This window comes from Pavona decussata, unplaced genomic scaffold, assembly GCF_977016875.1.
Source record: "Pavona decussata unplaced genomic scaffold, jaPavDecu1.1 SCAFFOLD_98, whole genome shotgun sequence".
Lineage (NCBI taxonomy): Eukaryota > Metazoa > Cnidaria > Anthozoa > Scleractinia > Agariciidae > Pavona > Pavona decussata.
Window position 1 is genome coordinate 1,608,623 of NW_028145514.1, and position 18,051 is coordinate 1,626,673.

General features: G+C 38.6%; 2 protein-coding genes across 2 annotated transcripts; one reads left to right on the plus strand and one right to left on the minus strand.

The window, feature by feature from the left end:
- Positions 1–328: 328 nt before the first annotated feature.
- LOC146472584 (uncharacterized) lies at positions 329–8,356 on the minus strand. The gene is made up of 3 exons (XM_085119334.1): positions 8,223–8,356; positions 7,927–8,000; positions 329–4,541 (listed from the first exon to the last, which is right to left on the minus strand). The coding sequence occupies exon 3, from the start codon at positions 4,534–4,536 to the stop codon at positions 2,851–2,853; it is 1,686 nt and encodes a 561-aa protein (XP_084975460.1). The 5' UTR covers positions 4,537–4,541; positions 7,927–8,000; positions 8,223–8,356; the 3' UTR covers positions 329–2,850.
- A 455-nt stretch (positions 8,357–8,811) lies between these two features.
- On the plus strand, positions 8,812–17,144 carry LOC146472585 (alpha-L-fucosidase-like). The gene is made up of 9 exons (XM_085119336.1): positions 8,812–9,058; positions 9,146–9,624; positions 10,751–10,857; positions 11,108–11,238; positions 12,345–12,475; positions 12,805–12,905; positions 14,402–14,534; positions 15,484–15,654; positions 16,901–17,144. The coding sequence occupies exons 2-9, from the start codon at positions 9,341–9,343 to the stop codon at positions 17,142–17,144; spliced, it is 1,302 nt and encodes a 433-aa protein (XP_084975462.1). The 5' UTR covers positions 8,812–9,058; positions 9,146–9,340.
- The last annotated feature ends 907 nt before the right edge of the window (positions 17,145–18,051 follow it).

Consider the following 18,051-nt stretch of genomic DNA (forward strand, 5'->3'; position numbering starts at 1 on the left):
CCCATTTTTTGTGTTAGTAAGTTGTACATTTTTTTGGTTTTACAATTAAGGCCAGGCTGCGGCGGCCAGCTTGACATGGCTACCAGTGGTGTGCGAGAAGGTTTATTTTTAGGTAGTTGGTTTGTTAGTTCGGCAATTTTTCTTGCAGGCGCCCGGCCCCAGGGCAGGCCATTAGGGAGCTTTAGCAACGACGACGGCAGTGAAAAGGTAAAACGAATTCACGTTTTCTCAAACGTCGTCGCGATAATTCCAACTCGCTTCAAATGTCAAATGTAGGTGAAATTTTCTGGAGTTGAATTCTTGGAGCCGCACCCAAGTTTAGAAAGAGAAAAAAAATTCGTCCTCGTGTATTTACATCCTCCATAAAACGTAACATCAGGAAATTTCACGTCCTAGACGTGCAGTGACGGCAACAAAATGTACCAAAAAGTGTAATGCACGTGCAGAGTTACTGTTTTGTTTATTAAGCCTATTGTCTTTTTGTTTATTTTTTACGTTCTCGTTGCCGTCGCCGTCGTCGTTGCTAAAGCTCCCTATTACGCCACGGTGCAGCCAATCATAGTGAGGCATATTTCGCAACTTACCCAAGTAGTCGGTAACTGGGCTATGCTAAAAGCAGTAATGAATTCGTAGCATACTAAACTCAACTTTTTAACAAGACAAAAGGCTTCACCTTGTAGAACCCTATTTCAAATGTACTAATCTGTCGTAACACATACATTTAAGAAACAAAAAAACACAACGTACAGTTAACATCTACTTAGTCCCGGAGCCTGCTCATGGGACAAACAAACACATCGAGTTCTAGCTAACTAGAGATTAGTCATCCTTGCTGATTACTCTGTCCATTCTACACCCGATAGAAAAATGATCGTTGTCTGATTTTCTTGGAATAAACACCATCAAGAGCCTTTTGTCCGAAGTGTGCAACTTCCAAAAATATTCTTATAACGGCGTTTTCACAAGAAGAGTTCTTTTTAGATAAGTATTTCCCGCGAAAAATTACTGTTTCCGTCGACATTCCGGCTGCTACTTTATCAGTGAATAATATTCAGTTAAAGTAACGCTTGAAATGCTATCAGAACACTACGAAAGAGAGTTTTCGCAATTCTTTTGAAGAGCCTATTCACCCCTCATCGCTTGTCATGGTTATCCGAAATCTTAACCCAAATTGTGAAATCACCATTTCCGTACGAGTGTTGATCAAGAATAGAGATAACTTGCCCTTATTTTCTTGCATCGTATCGATTGACGTGGTTTTATTTTCTAATTACCAGCCTTATATTTGGAGTTTCAAGAAGCAATAAAAAGACAACATGTACGCACTGACTCCAAGTTTTCACTGACATCATTAAGACCATTTTTCAATTAATTCGCCTACCTTTCAAGGACATCTTGAATCGTCCAATCAGAATTCAAGGCTGGGCCTTATATTTTACGAATTTACATTTTGTTCGCGTTGAACACAGTCCAAATTACAAATCAGAATTGAATCTGCAATCTTTTTGACTTTAAGGCCACACATATCTCGAAGCAAAGTGTATCACGTGTTGTCCATGTGGTTAATGACTTGATTTACTGCAATAGTCTAGTTTCCGAGTTGCTTTGAACCTCATTGTGAAAGCAAAGCTAACTGCAAAGTTTTGAAAATTAGCTTTAATTCATTGCAAAAACTAAGAGTGCTTGCCATTTGCCAGAACTGGCCAGTCCGGCCAGCCAGTCTGTAAATCAAATGAGTTATTTTGAAGGGATGGTGCTGCAAAATCTTGAAAAATAATCACTCCAAAAATGGTCCGCGCCATTTTGTAGAAATTCGAAGGACTAGGATAAAACTTATCCGTCAAATTGGTACTGATTCCGTTTACGAACTGAACGGTCTGGCTGGCCAGTACTGACAAATGGTAAGTGCTCAGATTATCATATGAAAAGCTTTGTACTTAGCTTCGCTTTCATAATGAGGTTCACATCGACTCGGAACTGGCCTATTTTTTTAGATTACCCCGGGCTTGAGTTAAATTCGACACGACTGAAATTGCGAGTATAATCCGAACTAATTTAACTTGTTAATTGCGCATTTATATTTTGGGGTCGTACAAGCTTGTTGATTACAATCTATGTTCAAGATAGGAATAAAATCTGCACTTTGCTCAACTCTCAGGCAACTCACTTCCCAACGCAGTGTTTTACTTGTTATGGTAGTTGTTAAGATATTGGACTGATGTTCTGGGACGTTTGCTATTGGAAGCGACTCTACTGCGATCAATGATTTAGGAAACCAACTCAAAGACAGCAACCGTGTATTTTTGATTGGATCGTTAATCTCACGAAAGTATGCAGATTAACCCAGTGGTCACGCTTTGCGCTCACTGTCACTTCACGGTGTAAGTTATCTGATACATGTAAAGGAACCTCCACCCTTATGTAAATCTAATTGACGTTAAATTGTTGAGAATAGTTAATTCCAAATTTTGTTTAGACAAGTGGAAAGAATGTTTTTGTGTCGAAACAATTGGGTGTGATTATCTTCAGATCTCCCGCAATTTGCATTTCACGAGGACTTTCGACTGCCGCTTTTGTCGGAAAACGGACTTTCTTTTGTGTGAAATTACTTGGCAACCATATGACGTCATAAAATCCAAAATGGCGTTGCGCGGGAAAAAGTAAAAACAGTGAAAATGGGCGATAAACAAATCCTGTTTTGTCTGACAGTGAATTACGATTTCCTTGTTGTCTACCTATACTTGGAATAAGCTGACGCGCGCTGATTTATCTCAACAGTGGAGGTTTCCTTTAAATGCCTTGAAGATCGGGTGGCAATGAGACATAGGAGATTAAATTAATGTAAAGCCATTAAACCTTTTTCTTCATACCTTGGTTGTGTCTGCACCGAATGTGCTTGTTCATGTTTCCAAGCTGGGTAAATTTTCTGAAACAATGTGGACACTGAAAAGGTTTTTCTCCAGTATGGATCCTGCGGTGCTTCTTGAGCGTCGATTGATCGGCGAAGCCCTTCCCGCACCCCTGGTGTTCACACTTGAAAGGCTTTTCACCCGTATGTATGCGTTTATGATTCCTAGCAGCAGTGGAATGCGAGAAACGCCGATCACAGACATCACACTTGAATGGCTTTTCTCCTGTATGCGAACGGGTGTGAGATTCCAGACCTCCCGCTTGCGCGAACGACCGTTTGCAAACTGTGCACGAGTATGGCCGTTCCCCTGTATGGATTCGCATGTGAACCTTGAGGGCTGACTGACGGGAGTATATCTTTTGACAGAACTTGCACCTATGAGATTTTGGTGATTTGTTCTGATGGAGACTTTCTTCGCTCACTGCATCTTTAAATTCCCTGGCCTCGTTTTGCGCTTGATGAGGTGCCTCCTCTTGGACACTAGGAACATGATTTATTTTGCTCGGTACTTCTTCGTAAACAGGTTTTTCCTCTTGAGGCACGTGGTTTGGCATCATTAGCAGGTTTGCTGCACGGAACATGTACTGAACATCGGGATATTGTGGAGTCGTTTCCCTGGTAACCAATGGAATAGGCGTCTGGCAGCCCATTCCTCGGGGAAGCTGTACGTTAGACACGTGATCTAACGTGTACCCCACGGGGGTAGTCTTAGGGCGCATGGCTGCTTGAAGGAACGAGTTGAACATCCCTGATTCGCTTTCAGGGCTCTGGCGCGGTGGACACTGCCAGCCCATCATGGGTGCAAATTTAGGCTCGTGAAACGGGGGAAACTGCGCGGCCATGTTGAGTGAGGATACAGGAAAGTAGGGAGAGAGATTAGGATCTATCATGGCTCCAGCAGCTAACGGCGAAGACAACCTGTTTTGTCCTCTTTGACCTACGGAGCTGAGAGTTTCGCTGTAATTAACACTCCAGGTCGGGGATGATCCATTGTGTGTTTCAAATCCCGGCAGCCTCAAAGCTTCATTTGGATGAAACACATGGCGCTGAATCTTAATTTTGCTGGCGAGATTTCCAAGTAGATTTCGCTTTTGATACTGCGCAGTGAGCTCGCTATGAGGAGCGTTCAGAGGCAGTTGAACTGAGGGCTGATTTTGCAGCATTGTGTTAGTAGTCTGCAAAGCGTCCTTGCACCAAACTACAACGCAGTTGTCAGGTTTCGAAGACGATGACCTGATAGGGGGCATTAGCAAGTCTCTGTGTGAAGCACTGTTCCAAATATCACAGCTTGGCGGAGAGTTTACAGAAATTGTGGGGAATCCATTTGGACTAGGCTGCATACCCTGTGTTGAGGAAGAACCATAAGTGTACGGCCCAAGAGGGTAACGACAGGAGAAATCTTTTGATGTGGTCGACACAGGCGATAACGCGGCGTGGTGAGGTTGTTGTTCGATCGATGAACCATGATAGTTCAACGGCTCAATCGGCGGGAAATCATTGATCAAGGTGTAACGGTTTTCACAGGACATCTTTCTAGTAGTTGACGTTGGCTCTTCTTGGTATTCCATTGGAGGGCTTAGAGAAGGGACTGATGTGTGAAAACTACTGTGATACTGTTTTGACATGAACCCTAAGAAAGGTAAAACGAAACAAGCAAATAAACAAAAAACTTTTCGCTATGGACGTAATTTCTCATTTATTTGATCGACCGGGTTCATTTTAAAATGCATTAAATAAAGGTGAAAATATAGCTCAAAATAGAGCCTTGTATGAGACTCGAAACAAAGTATACTTGGTAAGTTTTGACTTCTGGGCCCGGTTGTTCGAAAGCCGATTAACGCTAACCCACGATTAAAAGTTAACCGAGATTTTCATCTCTCATTTAAGGACGGTGCCTACTAATACCGAAGTATTTTTGTGCGGTTTATGACTATGCGGGAAAAACAGATCTTAGTGAGGCCTATTGGAATCCAAAATGAAAATTGGGGGTAACCACGCATTTTTTAGAGATAATTAAGCAACAATATCTCTAAAAAGCGCCAAAATATAAAGCAATGTACAAGTATGGGATTTTTTCCTAAATTAAATCTTAATTTTCTCTGAAAAATGTATGGTTACCCCCAATTTTCTTTTGAGATACCAAAGGAATTTGGTAAGTTCTACTTTCTCCGTATAGTTTTAAACCGCGCAAAAATATTCCTGTATTAGTAGGCGCCACCCATAGGAAACCCGAGTATCTTGCGATGCGCAGAACGTATGCGCAGTAACAATAGTAGGCATCGTCCTTTAAAGTGGGTTTTGAAAGCTAATTTTAGGCTCATGCTAAAAACAAGTCTAACTCAAAACTGAAGTTCAAAACTCTTTGGCAGAACCTTTAATAATAAGTCATTACACTCGAATCAAAGTTCACGTTAATCCAGGATTGTTTTAACCGAGTTTTGAACAACTGGACCCGGAAGTATCAGTTCATGGGGAAGGGAGGTTCACAAAACCTAAACATTAGTAAATCCAGACAGTAGTACCCTATTCCCTGTACGGGAAAGTATATTTAATTTACAAGGACACAATGATACCGACACAAGGATACTGATCTCCAAACATGCACCTTTTCGAAGAAATTGTGTATTTTTGGTATTCTTAAAGTGTTTCTTTAATAGATCTGTTCATACACTTTGCTTGTTCTCGCTTAGTAAAAGTAGTGACCAACCGCAAGTAAATCGGAAACAGTAACGCCGAGTTAAGTTGCTCACTCACATATGGAACATTTACGAGCATCCAACTATGGAAGTTGTCTGACTGTTAAAACTTAGGCCATTTCTTAGCCATTAGAGGATTTTCTACTAGTAACTCATCATACTTCTATTATGTCGCATTGTCTCGTGGCGTCTTTCTTAAAAGGAAGGCATTTTGCGCGCTACGTTCGTTTGTCGCCCGTTACCAGTTAAAATGGTGCAAAAAAGTCAAAGTGCCGTTTAGTCTCGAATGCACGTGATCTCGCTTGTCTTCTTTTTCCGGGAACAGCAATGAAACAAAAACTATCCCCCAGATCATTCTCTTTCCGCCCGCCATTTTTATTTTTATTTGATTTTATATTTTGGCTTTAAAAATGAAATAAATAAGTCATTTACATTTTTTCCCGGAGCACCGTCTATCCTTTGCATCCTGTAATCTGGTTCCTAGGAAAGTCTAATCTTCGACATTTAGGGATTTTCTTGTCGCATCTATGAAAATCCGTCGAGAACTATAAAGAAAGTAACCTATCCATGATACATTTACGCATGTGCGCTCGACTGCAAGTGGATCGGAAACAAATATACACTTAATTATAACTGATGTAATTACTATAAAAGATATGCTTTTATGGGTAAGATAACTGCTGATTATGCTCATCCCGTCATGAACGCTTCAGGCCACCACAGAGATTAAGAAGCCTTAGGAAAAGGGGACACCCTTACATCCTGCCACTTGTCAGAACTGAACGTCATAAACGCTGTTTTGGTTAATAGATGCCTTTTCAATTTTATCTAACTGTCTTGGCACATTTGTCAATAGTTTGTGATTAGTTCTTTTTTAGAGTAGTTAGTTATAAGAAATCGTAAATCCAGAGACTCTGGGCATGTTTCTTTTGGCACTTGTTAATAAAGAATTTATTATCTGGCGCAGATATTGCGACACGAATTTCACGCACAGCTCGCGCAGTAAGGATGCGCAAACGAATAAATCGAAGGAAATCAGGCGTTGACCCCCCCCCCCCCCCTCCCCACCTTACTGTATTTAAAAAAAAATTCTGAAATTTAAAACATTCTCAAGTAGGTTAAATAAAACTCACTTAAACTCGTACCCCAAATTTAAGAAAACAAATCTGGATCTGCATGTTAATTACTGAAAGCAATCTAAAATGGTGTCTTTTATATTTTTCAGCGCAAAACATAATGTAAACCTTTGAGCAAACTTGTTAAAATATGTATCTGAAGTAAACGAATGGATCCTTTTGAAATAATCAAATATAAACACAAAAATGTAGCTGCTCTAATTTGCCTCGCTCCTTGCTCTGGGACATGATCACTTGATCCCGGGGTTGCACGTGGGTAAACAGCAAGGATTGAATCATAAAAAATGAAAATATTTTCTCGTGGCTCTAGCAAAGTGACTTCAGGACCAATTCTGAAATTTCACTTTTCCTTGAGTTGTTTGTAATCAGAGGCGAGCAATTTTTGAATTCTTTGGAACTTTCTTAATGCCTCAATGTGTTTTCTGTTTGTACCATGTTGCTATGACGAAAGTGTGACTACCGCAAATTGAGAATCTAAGTAAATTTGAATTGAGAGCTTTTGATTCAAATTTCAAATATCGTCAGAGAGCATTATTCTGTGAATGCAGGAATAGATTTTGAAAAAAAAGCATGATTTGCCGACAAGTCGCAAACTACTAAAGCGGAGAATATGGCAACGAGCGACTCGATCGAGACCGGAAGGCAGTTCAACCTCGTTCATAGCATTTGGCCATATTTGTAAGTTTTCCAGCAAATATTCGTGTCAAGGAAAAAAACACGTTGTTCACTCAAATATGCAATGATCATTGGTGTTGTCGTTGCAGTCTGCTGTGGAAACCATTTGAGTTTTGAGAGACATGTATAAGCTTAGTTTCGATTTCAAAACGCAGAATGTCCTTGAATTTTTGAACACTTTCAATACTTGATGAGCTGTGAATGTGTAAAAAGTCGTTTCTAAATACCACCGAAATTGACTTAATTTTAATACTGATCTCCAGTAGAGACAAAAAGAAAATTGTTGAAATGTCTAAGCGTTGCGTTTGGCGCCGGTGGAACGTCTGGTCAGAATTTCTAAATGAAAACTTCTAACCTTGGAAATTCTGCATGAACAAACTCGAAATATAAGGAAAACTGCCTATAATCTATCGGCACTAACCTGGTGTGTCAAAATCGAGTCAAAAACAACGTCAACCTTACGTTCAAGCCGTGATTAGTTTTTAAAACATTGCACTTTTAAGCTTACCTGTGTTTACGGAATGCAAAATTTTCGAGGGATGGTTTCAGTCGTTTCCAATGGTACTTTCGGGGGCTTGATCTCTGAGAAAAAAAGGGTGAACATTCTCTTAGAACTTTTAATCTAAGTCTCTTTATTAAAAATAGCTTAAATGATTTTAAAGTTCCTCAAATCGGTCACACTTATGCCCCATGTACGTACAACGTGCGAGAAAACTTGCGCGCTTGATTTGTACAAACCATGCAGGTTAATAAATGTGCTCGCTTATTTCTAGACACTGTGCTACAGATCTGACTAAAACTTACCTATCACATAATCGTTTCTTCATTACATAGTTAGTCGGCACTGCTATTCCGTTCAATGATCAATTTTTGCCAGAATTTCCTCAGTCTTTCAACGTTCGCTTGTTCTCTCAGCGAACCGTTGCCAAGCGCTGCAGCGTTTCATTCATTGATGATTGACAAGTGCGCTCCAGGGGTCAAAGCTAATTGGGATGTGCCATAGCAAGGGCCTTCCCCTGTAAAAAGTTTAAGATGCCTAACTAGACAGCACGTCATTTTCTTAAAAATCCATTTTGGGAAGTGATGCTGTTACAGAAAAATCCCTCAAATTAAAGTACATCTGGCCTCAATCACTGGTTAGGTAAAAAAGCAGATCGCCTCTTGCAGTCTGTCAAATAATGAAGACTGGAGAATAAGATAGAATACAAAACTAAAAGATGTAACTTAGCCAAAAAAAAAAAAACAGAACAATAACAACGAAAAATAATAACAAAAAAGAAGGCGATATCAACAAAATATTATATATTTTTTGGCTTTCGCGTTGATTGGTTTACTTTTCGCGCCCTTAGTTTGGCAGAGAGAATCCTGGTAACGAAGTTGGGATTTTATCAACTGCAAAATGCGCGTGAAATTTTTTCAGAAACGTTTTGCAAAAAAAATTAGATTTTGAGATTCCCTAACTAGCAGAACCAGTGGCAGACGCGAGTACTTTTACTGCAGACCCCCTTCTGTTCAGATCTGGACGTGCGCGCGTTGATTTCGAAATTTATCACGAGTTTCAGTGGAAATTTGTTCTCATTTCTGCAGCGCCGAGTGAGAAGCGATCGAGCAAAAAATCATTTGCTGGGACTCCGATTTCTGTAAGTCATCAATTCTCCTCTTTTCTGTTTGAAGTGTTGGATATAAACGTTTATAAATTAACTAATTCATAGCTTCTTTCTTCGCAGGACTGCAGATTTGATTTGATTCTCGCATTTTGTTCCACGGCGACGTCTGCACACGAAGATACTGCTGCGTATTTAAAAAAAAAACTTACAACATTTGATGTTTTTATAAAATCTCCTGGCAAAGTTCTTGGATAGGATTCTAATCAGAAATGATGTATTGGTTATCATTCTGTATTCTTATCTTCTCGCTGAGCAATGTCTTTGCCAACATGGGAGTCGCTAGACTCACGACCTCTTCCCCCTTGGTATGACGAGGCCAAGTTTGGTATCTTTATCCATTGGGGGGTGTACTCAGTGCCCAGTTTTGGATCGGAGTGGTTCTGGTACCGCTGGAAAGGACAGCAAAGACCTGAATACGTAGAATTTATGAAAAAGAATTATCCTCCAAATTTTGAATATGCTGACTTTGCACCAATGTTTAAAGCTGAATTTTTTGACCCAAACATCTGGGCAGAGATACTGGCCAAATCAGGAGCAAGGTAATGTATAATGGGGGCATAAAGAAGTTGGAAAGGTGGGTCTTGATCTGTCCCATGGGTCATTGTATTTCAGACTTGTGGCTCAGTCAACTCCAAGCCTGACTGCTCCCCCCCCCCCCCCCCCTCTCTTCCCCCAAAAACCACAGTTGACAAAGACAGTTGTCATTGGTTTGGTCCCCAATGTAGGGCATTTGTCAACTTTCCATCCATGGGAAATTTCGAATATTAATTATTTCGATTCAATCACAAAATTATAGCTCCACAAAAAGTGTTTCTCTGCCTTCTTCAAGGACAAAAACGATTCCCATGGTCTGACTGTACCTTGGATTTTCTCAGGAACCAATTGTAATAAGAAAGCCTTACACACTAAAATTTAATGTTAGAAAGTGTGTGCCATTTCTTAATGAAAATCATTGGTGGAGGTGTTTGTGTTAGCCCATTTTCTTGAGTAATAATATTAGTCGTGGCTTTCGTTTTTACATGTTGTGTTAAGGCTGGTAATTCAGTTAAACAATATTTGCCAGCTTAACATTTGAAGGCTTTTGCATGCCTACAAAGCAAATTGAACAGTTAAAGGTAACAAGTGTTCTCTTGAGGTTTCTTCATTTATTAACTTTACAGTGATATACTAATAACAGTTTTTAGGACAGATTTCCTGGAAGGCACCCTTGAAAGTTGAGAGTAACCTTAATAAACACCCTCTCCAACCATAGTTAATGAGGGACTGGCTATGAAACCTTGCCATGAAAACAATGGTGCTGCAATTTATGTTGGAAGGGCCGTGACCCTGCACGATCATAATTGTTTTAATGTTCACACCACAGTTGAATATCTTCACAAAAACATTTCGATTGGTCAGTTGCTCCAACACATTTAAAATTCTATTGTTGTTTGTGCAGGGTCAAGGCCAAAAAGGCAAACAAAAACATATAACAAAGAAGTTTGTCAGGTTTCATAACTATTGCCTTCAATTATCTATGCTCCAACAATTTCAACTTTTGAAAATAAAATTACCAGGATCACTTTAATACTCAGTCATATTTAGTATTGTTTGTTTATATGAAGCAGTCTATGTGCCACCTAGGAATGGATCGGATAATGACGATAATGATTTGTTTATCAACAGATATGTAGTCCTGACAAGTAAACATCATGAAGGTTGGACAAACTGGAGATCTAACGTATCATGGAACTGGAACTCTGTTGACAATGGACCCCACAGGGATCTTGTTGGTAAGATCACCTGCTACTGATGGTGAATTAATAAAATGATAATTAAACAAGATTTAGTTTTGGTATTATATTTATTGTTCTTATTTATATAAGTGTCATTTAGATAGATAATTTGTTATTAAGACAATTAATTTGCATGTCACATGAAATTAAAACCTTATCAAAATGTTTGACCTGTACTAGGGAATGAGTTTGTAAGATAAATAAATGTATATCTCATTGAATTATATTCATCTCTCAAACCTTCCAGCTGAATTCTCACAAGCCATTAGGAAAAACACCAATGTGACGCTTGGCTTATACCATTCATTGTACGAGTGGTTTCATCCATTTTATATGAAGGATGTTGCAAATAATTTCACTACACAAGATTATGTTAAGGTAAGGAGCAGCACTGCCATTTGATACCTGTCACATGTGTTTGCTTTAAGTTCTGATTGGTTCATTTGGGTTATTTGTGCTGTCAGGCTGTAGTAAGGAGGAGCATTTGGGTTTTGTTCTCAATATTCAATTACAAATCACTCTAAATTACCAAATAATTTGATTACAAAGTGGCTAATTCACATGATAAGTGTAGTCTCTTACCATTATAATAACTATAATGGTGTGAGACAACACTAAAGAAAATTAAAGAAAATAATAATTATTATAATTATTTTCTTTAACTGGGTTTTCACTCATGGTACCAAAATAATGTTCTTCTTAAATGATATTTAAATTGCCTTTAATAATTTGCTTGCCTAACTCATTTGATTACAGCAAGAGTACTTACCAGTTTTTAATTTAGTGTAAATAAGAGTGATTTATATATTAATTATTTTTTTTGCTTTGGTTAATGTTTTGATAGTAACATGAAATTGAATCCTGACATAATTGCTCAAATGCAGTTTAATCCTTTCTTTATGGACACTGTTTTATACCCAGGGGGGGTACTCGGGTATATTAGTGACAGGGACGTGGAAAGACCTTTTTTCGGTTTGAAATTCTCGGCTTGGGACTTTTTTTGGGTTTGAAATTGTCTGGTGGACTTTTTTTGCCCTTAAGATTTTGGCAAGGACCTTTTTTGGGGTTGATGAAAATGTGACAGATGCATGAGGAATGAATAAAGTCGGACGCATGAAATATCTCGCATTCTCTTGGTGTTTTGTACTTTTATTGTTTTTGATGCTTAAAAAACTTGGACTTTTTTTGGGTTGCATTTTTGGCTGCTGGACTTTTTTGGGGTTTTCCTTAGTGTGACGGGACTTTTTTTGGGTTTCAAAATTTGGCCTCATTCGGACCTCCCCGTAACTAATATACCCGAGTACCCCCCCTGGGGTTTTATATATGACTTTATCAATTTTATTACAGTGCTACTCCTTTTGTTTTGACTGACCATGAGTGATTACTTGAAATCTGTTGTTAGGACACACCAACTCGCAACTATTAAACCAGTAAACCTATAGACTGAGACACTAATTGCTCACATGCATGTTGTTAATCAACAGGAGGTGTTGATGCCTGAGCTGTATGACTTGATCAACACATACAAACCTGAATATTTATATGCTGATGGCCCACATGGACCTGATACGTACTGGGGTAGCCGTGAGTTTCTAGCCTGGCTCTATAATGAAAGGTGGGCAGACATTTGGGGACAAAATTGTCTGAATCAAAAAATATGTAATCACTGCTGGCTGTAATTTTTTCTCTACGCAATTCAGTTTATACTGCCATGTAGTGTCTTAATAAACGTATCTATCTATATCTATCTATCTATCTTGAAAAGGAAATTGCCTTATACCAATTGAAGGGCGTGCCAGAAAAGGGCACAAATACACAATGATTCAGCTGAACAAAGCTTCTTCAATTTTCTTACATGTGTTTACCTTGAAAATGTCCAGTTTGATGAATTACATACATTTGATTTTCTGTGAATTAATGGCATTGTACCATCCTGGTTTATAGCCCTGTCAAAGACACTGTTTTGACGAATGACCGTTGGTGTGACAATGGCTGCAAATGTCATCATGGAGGAACTTTCACCTGCACAGACCGATACAATCCAGGTTGAGTAACTGAAAAATAATATTTTGACATATATCTGTTTTCCTTGTAATTTACCAGATCAATTGAGTACCAAGGATGGGGCATTAGACTGGTATTGTGGAGTAAAAGTGGGATTAACTCTTTTTTTAAAACTACTTTCCAGTCAAATGTCTGGAGCAGGATGAAGCACAGGATTCCAGTCCATTGCTTTGTTACCTCAAGCATTTTGTTACTGACAGAGCTTATAGGTTTCTCCAGTACCCGTAGTACACCTGGGTGTAGAGACAAAGTCTGAGATACTTCCCGAGCATCTTGTCGTCCATTCTTAATGCAGTCGAACCTCCCATAGGCGACCACCCATAATGTCAAGGATATGTGGTCGCTTACGAGAGGTGGCCGTTTACCAGAGGTCAGACCACAGTGGGTCTTACTTTCAGGTAATTTACTTATGGTAATTGCAGAGACTTAACCCTTTTGCCAGTGCTTATCGAAACCCATAGTTATAACTTTTCTTAGCTACAAGTATATTAAGACTGGTCCAAAATTATCCTAGGCAAAACATCTTAGGGTCTATGGTGATTATTGTTTGTTTCTCACAAATTACTTAATGCAGTGATTGAGACAATTATTGTGAGAGAAACGTGACTCTTTTATTACTCCAGGTGGTGTTGTCTAAATTTTTCAGGGAACGGAACATATAAGCAAAAGCATAAGAGCGTTTTTTTTTCCTACAAGGGATTCAATCTGATTAAAGTTTATTTCAGTGTGAAGTATAGTGCATGTGTATTTTATCAATTGTTTCAATACTAAGCTATATCGGGAAACACTTCCAGTAGCTCCGACTGTGAGATTTTACAGTGTCTGCTGTAATGGCATGGCCAATATGTTACAGTGAAACATTTTTCACTTTCCGCCTGTGAGAGATACAGCAGATTGTGTGTCAAGTGGTCACCTATGGGAGGTTAAAAACAGCTGCGGAAAATTTTAAACAATCATCTCTAAAAGTGGTCGCTTACGAGAGGTGGTCGCCTACGTGAAGTTCCATCTATAGTGATTTGACTTGAAAACTTTTGGTATTTTGGAAAAGTGTTCGCTAATGAGAGGTAGTCGCTTACAAGAGGTGGTCGCAAAGGGAGGTTCAACTGTATTTACGAAAGGTGCATAGTGTTTAAAGTTCAACCAGTGTTCTACATGTAAGATTTTTTTTGCATACTTTTTTCTCTTATTTCTATACATATTCATTAGCATTTCTAGTTATTTCTGTTCAAATTTGCATCTTCTGTAACATTTGCACTGAAGAAGGCAGACGTTTCTGCTGAATTGAAAATCGTTGTTTTACATTACATATCTAAAACATATTGTTCTAAGAGTGTGCTGGTATAGAGAATCAATACTCCTGCATAGAGTTGACATCATTTTCTATATTCTTATTACATCTCTGCTCAATAATGTATTGATTTTGTTTGGAGAAACTGACTTTTGGTCAGTTGGTGATGAATATTCTCCACACTGTCAGGTACACTCCAGAAACATAAATGGGAAAATGCCATGACAGTGGACAAGTATTCTTGGGGCTTCAGGCGAAATATGGTAATGGGGGATGTTCTAGACATGAATGAACTCTTGTACCAGCTGGCTTCTACTGTAAGGTAAGCAAAGATTAAACTAACATTACAGTTGATATAGAGGTGTACTAAAAAATATCAAAAGTTTTTCGTTAATTAAAGGGACTGTAGTCTGCCAAACAGTGTTTTTTTCTTTTGACAATTTCACACAGGGAGAAAAATAGCTGAAAGTATGAATTCTTGAGGCACAAGATGCTAAACATTTGGATTGTTAAACAGAAGCCTCACATGCCCCTAACCTACAATCATACCCACCCTCCCTTCAACTCATCCTGGGAAAAAAAGACGCCTGATTGCAGGTTAACATGCCCCTTCCAGTGTCACTTACTCTTTTCTTGCCATATTTTTCAGACTTTGCATTCAAAGGCTGTTTGCATTATTTGTATAACAGTCAAATGCAAAAAATGCTAACTGTTTTGGTGTCTTGAGGGTCTATGAATAATGGGCAATTGCTCCAATCACCTGAAAGATGACTTTTGTAATATAAAATTTTTTTTGTTTTTTTTTTTAGCCTTTATTTTCAAACGATGAGTATTAAAGCTACATGAGCTTGTGGGGTCGTAGGTAGCAAGGCTGTAAAATTATAGTAGTAATTGCTAAATATTTTATGAAGATACTAGCTGAGAGGATGTGAGTTGTATTCTTTTTTTTATAAGGAATTTTATAAGACATTGTAAGGTTGAAAAGGACTGTTAAAGGATTATAAATTTACAGTTAAATAAGTCAAAAGAATTCAGTACTCTGTACCCTCCTTTGGTAAAACCATGGTTCATCATTCATGAAAATCATTTTTGAAATGCAATCGATCTTACTCTACTCCTGTCCATTATCCAGTTTTTTGCATGAGTCTTAAATTATAGCGGATAAACTTGTACAGAAATTCAATTTCTGTAAGGCCAAGCAAGTGCCTTTGGTTTGAATAAGTCTAAAGTGAAGAGATTTTCTGACTGACGCTGTCTTTTGTTATAAATAGCTGTGGTGGAAATATGCTGATGAATGTTGGACCAACTGCAGATGGCAGTATTGTACCAATATTTCAGGAACGACTCCTGCAGATGGGTGAATGGCTGTCCGTGAATGGTGAAGCTATTTATAGCAGCAAGCCCTGGAGAGTTCAGAATGACACCATTAACAAGCATGTTTGGTGTGTATAGTGTTATAAGAATATTACAGAATTTAATTTTTTAAAATACCTCTAATCACAAACAGAAGTTATTAAGACACCTTAACACTTAACCCAAAAGTAACGATATACATGGTAAGGATGTGTACGTCAGTGAAAGTCATAAACACTGATTTTCAGGTTCTTACCTTATATCAGGACAGGCTGGCTAGACCTGTAAGCCTGAGTGTGAACAGAATGCCTTATTACCAAGTCCTGATTGAAAATGTCATATTTTATATATAATGAAGTGACTGTTCACAGGACCAGATTGGAGGCCCAAGGATAATAATCAGAGGAGGGGGGGAGGGGTGGAGTGAGTACTCCTTGGAAATATTTATGGTGGGGTGTGCAGCTCAGTTATCCAAACCCTGATCCTATTTCAGACCAAAATATGTAATTTTCCAGTACCCTTTTTCAGACCTGGCCTCTATAATTCATACTCATAATTTTCAGGCCTGGTCTGAAGGATCCCTACCCATTTCTGTAAAATCCATACTCATTTTTATTCTTTCAGACCAAAATGGTAAAAATCTATACCCTATTTTGGACCAAAAAAGCTCAAAAGCTATACCCTTTGGCGTCACACATGTCTATGGGGTACTGATCAGTATTGTATATGACTAAGCAAATGACAACAAAGAAATTCCTCTGAAATACTGAGTCACCCCTGTCCTTTACCATGGCTTTTTTCTGCAACCGACAGAAAATATTTCATGGCTTAATTTCTGTTGAAGTTATTTTAAGCCATACCCATAGAGCCAGCGCTGTACAAATGGGTACAAGTGATTTGTAAAGGTTGCTTTGAAATGTGAGAGCTTTTATTGTTTGGAGGAGAGAGAGAGCCATAAAAGTAATACCTTGCATGTTTATTCAATGAGAGGAGAATTGCTTGAAGAAGTAAATTGCGTGATGTATTGAAGTCTCAATTTGAATGAGAGGCAAATCTTGAATTAAGCAACAGAACTTTGTTTTATGTAGGCTCAGTTTTACAAATACTGTAATGCTCTTTATAATTGGGTGGTATGCGCTACTTTAACAAAGATCTTTCTCGTTTTTGATAATCTCTACATACCCTTGACACATACCCTTACAGTGCTGCATAACTCTGCACCATTCTCAAAGAGCCATTTATTTGCCCTTTTTAACAAAACCCCATTTAAATTTAAACTAAAGATCATGTACATAGCTGTGTGGTTCTCACTCAGATTTCCTATTTTTCTCCTAGGTACACTTCCAAAGCTCATGCGGTGTACGCTATTCTCCTTAAGTGGCCTTCCTCTGATGAGCTTACTTTGGGAGCGCCAATCACCACTGAAGACACACAAGTAACCATGCTAGGCTATGAAGGAAAGTTTGTCTGGAAACCAGCGAGTGATAAAGGAGGAATGATTGTCAACATGCCTGGAATCCCCGTGAACAAGCTCCCATCTCAGTGGGCGTGGGTTCTAAAAATACAAAACATAAAATAACCATGATCACATAAACAAAGGAATTGGAGACTAAGTTCGGATTGAGCCCGCATTAGTCGACAAAGGGGTTGCCATGAAACGAGATCATGTAACATAATTAGGAGTTGTGCACACTAGCTCTGCAGAAGACGTTCTGGTATAAACGGGTTCTGGCCTGGTTATTTTCATCCAGCTGTCAACCAACCATTGAAATAAATAACTGACAAATACCGTGGGTTGTAAACATTTGTGACGAGAAGTTCGGGTTACTGGAATTCAGTCAAGTTACCCAGACTTCTACTGTACCTTATTTTACTGAAGAGACATAAGTGTAACTAAAGCCTGTAGTTTCTTAAGATGCAGTGACAGAAAGACACTTAAACATTACATTTGACACGGTGCGAAATGGAAGAAGTGCTAATCTTTTATAACGGAACGTCTTGTTTAAAGAGAAAAGTGGCCGGGGGATATGGATTTTCCAAATTTTGTATCTGAGTTGGTAGTTGAACTTGAGAAGTGATTTGCGCAGTAAGGAACGTTTGTTGGTTTGCTGTTAATATGGTAGCGAGAATTTTTAAAAACTGATTGGTTAGTAAAGAGCCTTTTTTTTTTTTTAAATGTCTGATTAGTCTTGATTAAAAAAGAAAAAAAGAAAACAAGCTGGGTTCATGATAAACAATCCCTTCCAACCAAGGGGGAAGTAATTGGGTTAAATGAGAGTTTGCAACAAGAAGCACAACAAATATTCCTTCTCATCATCTTTTTTGGCCCGACTGTCTGTCTAAGTCTCCTGAGAATGTTACCCACTGAAAAACTGTTTCACAATATTTGGCGGACAATAATATTTTTAATTAGCGCAAACAAGACTCAGTGCAGCGCTCACTTAAAATTTGAACACCCAATGTCTGATAACTTTTTTGCAACAACA